Raw genomic sequence first — 4,713 nt, forward strand, 5'->3', positions numbered from 1 at the left:
TTTTTTTTTTTTTTTTTTTTGTTAATTATTAGCTGCACTCTTTAATGGAACAATGGTAGATTATTATTGCTCCTTTTCAAAGATCCCATTAAAAAGGTTATTATACACTGCACGGGAAGTCAGGTAAATTAAACTTAAATTGCTGGAAATTAAGTTTCAAATGGTTATGTGCTGATGGAGAAAGAATATTTTTTTACACCTTGAGGGGTCATTGTTTGAAATGTGCCAACATTGTGGCGGAAAACATGACTTATGCCGTGTTTCTAATATCAATTTGAGTGGCTATTTATATTGCAGACGATCTTCTCCACTGGTAATAGCTTTATATGCCTAAATACAGTAAAGAAGCTTTTCAAGTGTTTTCTTAGTGTTCGTTGGACTTTATGACTGCAATAAGTCGCTTGATTGGGAAGATCCCGCAGAGATTTCACTTCAGAAGCCTGGCGAATTGCAAGCCCACATGAAAAAGCCCTTTTTATTGGAACCAACTACACTTAACTTTCCACAACGTTCTTAATCGGTTTAGCTTTTCCACCAGCAGGGCTCTGATCTGTTTGGCTTCGGAAATATTTCGGGGTTGTTTTAATCTCCTAATTTATCTGCTTTGTAGAGTTGGAGAGCAGGAGTGAGCAATGTGCGACCAAAAAAAAATACAGCCTTCTCCCAACCCGAATGTACATATTGTAAATACGTCTCTTTTCTCTTTATTTATACCCTGCCAACAGAATTATGTCAATCAGCAGGAACCGGAGGAGGGAGGGGGTGGGAGAAGGATTCTCTTTTAAATGAAACACTTTTCTCCCTCCTCCTGCTGTCTAGCCACTACACCACTTAACGGTTTGCTTTTTAATAAACCCTGGGATTATTTTGTAAGCAAATGCGGCCCAGAAATCAATGGGAATATCCCAAGAAATATGGTCGGAGACCACATAGTTCAGGGCATAGACACTGCAAGCTGTATCAGCGCCCGTGAGGTTTAGATTTGTCGCTACTCATGCCTGGCTGCCTTTAAAGACATAAAGAGACCAAACCTTTTCACCCTCCCTCCCCCAGTGATTTACCTTCAAAATTTAGCCAGTAACCCAGGACAGAGAAAGGGTGGAGGTGTCGGGATGGAGGGAGGGGGGATTTAAGGGAACTTTTTAAAAATAGCTATTAACATAATAGCAGTGATCAGTTTTCTGTCAGGCACACAGCTCCCTGTCATCGGATGCGTTTCTGAGTATCTGCTGCAAACAAACAGCTTGTAACTGGTAAACAAATGCTATTGTCCTTCTCAATCTAATGATGAGGGACATTTGAAGAACCATATTTCCCGCCACCAAAGCGGAGTCAAAGATCAATATGTTTTCACCCAATTTTCTCCCCTTTATCCTTCCCCCCATAAATATCTCTAGACTTAAGTGGAGCCACCTTTGCAAACCCAGAGGGCTCCAGCCTCACTCCCAGACAGTCTCAAACAGCAGCAATAAGCAAATAGCGAGAGGCCAGTTGCAGTTAGTGAATTTTATTTTTGTTCCTGCCAATAAAAATAAAAAGGTCAAAGTGACCACAGCCCAACGCTGCGAAAAGTCAGGCTTTGCCAACACCGCTCTGGAAGGAGCTGTATTTCTTATAAGCACTGCATCCCCGCGTTTTGGGAAAACACATCTTTACCCTTATTTCCAGGGGCTTTTACTTCCACAACAAGACTCCTCACTCAGAAAGCATTACAGGGGGGGGAAAAAAACCTAGGGTTTTTGTTGCATGATCACAATGTGTCTGTTACTCACTCGTTTCATTATATCAGGCATTCAAACTTCTCACCCAAAATCTGCATGCGGCGCGAGTCCTTGCAGGTTTTCTAGGTTTTTTTTTTACTCTTACACAAATATTGCACAACTTTCTAATCAAATGTCTGAGCTCTTTGGCTCCTGCGAAGCAGCCAACTTCAGGCTGCTTAATGTATTCCTCTCACTCTCTTTCTCTCTTCCCCTCCTCTCACCCCCCCCCCCTTCAATAGACAGTCAACTTTCTCTTTTAATCCCATATTCCCCCTCTTTTTCATGTCAATAACGCAGACCTACGTAGATTTGGGTCCACTCCATGCACAAAGGAAAAGTCTGCAAGAACAAATATAATAGCTACCAGTCAGAAAAGGGGAGGGCGAACAACTACTTCCTTTACATGTTGTTTCCTTGAATTATAAGGATTACGGTCAGTCGACGGCTCGTTGCAGCGGTGGCATGAAACAATCTTGGCTTTGCTGCTGTAAACACGATGTTTAAAATAAATTAGCTCGTAATAAGATACCAGTTTCAGACGTACTTAACCCCTGTCAGGGAGAGTTCTGCAGTGACCATGTAATTATGTGTAATTCTAGAGTAGGAGCAGACCCAATCAAGTCTATGGGAGTCTTTATTAGAAGTCGAGTTACTTTCTTTGCATAGAATAGAATAGAACAGAATAGAGAGAAGGAAGGAAGGAGTTCCTGCAACTCAAACCGATCAATGTTTCATTTAATTGTTTAGTAAGTTTCTGTAGAGCAGGCTTACATTTCCACAGCCCCAGAGGTAGGGCAACATATTAAAATCCACGTATACCTCTAGTGCACAGAGATCTGAAGAGCAGTGCAATAGCCACTGCGAACCCCACCTACTGCTAATGAAGAAAAGCGAACCTTAGAGCCACGGATCCCAGAGCCCGCTCCGCTCAGGGGGGCTTTCCCCCCACTTGCAGAATGACAGCGACTTTCGCTTGCCTTCTGCAAGGCACTTCACTTGATTCCTCATTACCGTCCATGAAGAGATGTTCCAGTCGTGGGGACCGACCTCGATGGAAAGCATGATCAAAGATAAAAGCGGGATCGTGCCTCACTTTACAGGCAATAGACCCACCAAACAAGAGCGTCCCCTGCTTTAAAAAAAAAAAAAAAATTCTTCATCGGTGACAATCAATAAAGGACAGCTCTTGACCGCAACTCAGCGCAGCCTTTAACTAGGAAGGGCCGGGCATGGATTTGGTATTAAGCCTAAAACGCAAGAGGGCACAATTCGGTGCACAGATCTGGAGCTAGCGGACTATTTAGCCCGGGATAATCGGGCTACTTCGATTCCCATTCATCTCCCAGCCTTGCAACTCTTGTACAGAATAAATGAAAAGCGGAGAATCTGAGGAGGCGGGCGCGTGCTACTTTCAAAGGAAACACGCTCTCTGCCAATCTATGCTAATTAGATAAATATGAAAAATAAATGACCAAAATTAACTCTCCCCCAACACACACCCGCGCGCGCCGAACCTCCCACCCTAACCCTAAGCAAAGGAAACAGATGAGATCCACTCCCCTCAGGCATTCATTACACACATAAAGAAATAAAAGTTTCTTTACAAATCCCAAAAATGTCCCCCGATCTGTTATAGATCATTGGCAGGCGCCAGGGGTTAAACTTTGTCGGAACAGAGAGGATTAACTTTCTTTTTTCCCGCCCACACAGGATATTTACATATATATCTATATTGCTCTCTGCGTGTGTGGGTGTGTGTGTGTGTGGGAGGGTGTGTGGCTTATATACATATTCGCTTCTCTCTATATATATATTATATACATACATATATATGTATGTATGTATGTATGAAAGCGCCAGCCGTTCCGGGATTTATTTTTTGCGGATATGTGTTTGGTTAAGGGGGTGCATTTCTGTTGTTTAAAAGGGAGGAAAAAAAAGGGGCCGGCTGGTTTGTTCTGGGGTCCCTCGTGGAATCCAAGCCCCTCATGGGTGCTATTTTGCAATCTCAGGCTCCTGCTATTGGTCAGTCCATGATCAGATGGTTCTATTTCCTTGTGTCCCTTCACTGGCACCCAGCCATCCCCCTTCAGCTAAAACCCAATCTCCGATATACTACTAATAGCTAAACCACTTGGACTATAAAACACAACAAATCATAACGCCAGGGAAGGACGGCTGCCTCCTCCCAATGAGTTCTTATTTTGTCAACTCTACCTTCCCGGTGAGCCTGGCCGCTGGGCAGGAGCCCTTCTTGGGACAGATCCCGTTATATTCCTCAGGATATGCGGATCCTTTAAGACACTACCCCGCTACCTATGGAGCTACTGGAGTCCAGGAGAAGGGCTATCCCTCCTCTTCTTATTACCAGCAAGCTAACGGAGCTTACAGCCGGACCACAGCCTGTGACTATGGGACAGCTGGTTTTTACAGGGAGAAGGACCCTGCCTGTGCCATCTCCAGCCTGGAGGACCAGGGGCAGTTTGGCCAGGATCAGCGGAAGTCAGACTGCGCTCAGAGCAAAAATGTGTTCGGGGAGAGTGAGGAACAGAAGTGCTCCACGCCAGTCTACCCCTGGATGCAGAGGATGAACTCCTGCAACAGTGAGTTACTCTTCTCTCTCTCTCTTTTTAATTTCTCCTCCCCCTTTTCATATTTGCACACACACACACACGCACGCACACACACGCGCGCGCACACACACACAATCAGGAAAAGCTGAACAGGACACTAACTTCCAGAGGACCAGGCAAGCAACGCGCGAGACTCAGTAAAGTTGCTTCTGACACACACACACACACACACACACACACACTAAAACTTTATGCTGCCCGAGTCTTTATCCCACCCCCCACCACCACCTTCTCTTCTCTCTTCCTTTCCCCCAACTCTTTCACTAGATCTTTAACCAGAAATAAAACGCCCAACTTTGGGCCGTATCTACCCATGC

The 4,713-nt window shown here is 44.6% G+C and overlaps 2 protein-coding genes across 3 annotated transcripts in view; both read left to right on the plus strand.

Moving 5' to 3' along the window:
* Positions 1 to 4,713, plus strand: part of HOXB4 (homeobox B4) — a 60,771-nt gene that overhangs the window by 12,953 nt on the left and 43,105 nt on the right. The gene's annotated exons all lie outside the window — the stretch shown is intronic.
* The window catches only part of HOXB6 (homeobox B6), a 13,321-nt gene continuing 12,139 nt past the window's right edge, over positions 3,532 to 4,713 (plus strand). Inside the window, exon 1 of the mRNA XM_019523676.1 lies at positions 3,532 to 4,366. Within this exon, the coding sequence (XP_019379221.1) occupies positions 3,955 to 4,366 (412 nt within the window). The 5' untranslated portion in view covers positions 3,532 to 3,954. The remainder of the gene's footprint in view (positions 4,367 to 4,713) is intronic.

The sequence above is a fragment of the Gavialis gangeticus genome, unplaced genomic scaffold, assembly GCF_001723915.1.
Source record: "Gavialis gangeticus isolate Ggan-Ray unplaced genomic scaffold, GavGan_comp1, whole genome shotgun sequence".
Taxonomy (NCBI): Eukaryota; Metazoa; Chordata; order Crocodylia; family Gavialidae; genus Gavialis; species Gavialis gangeticus.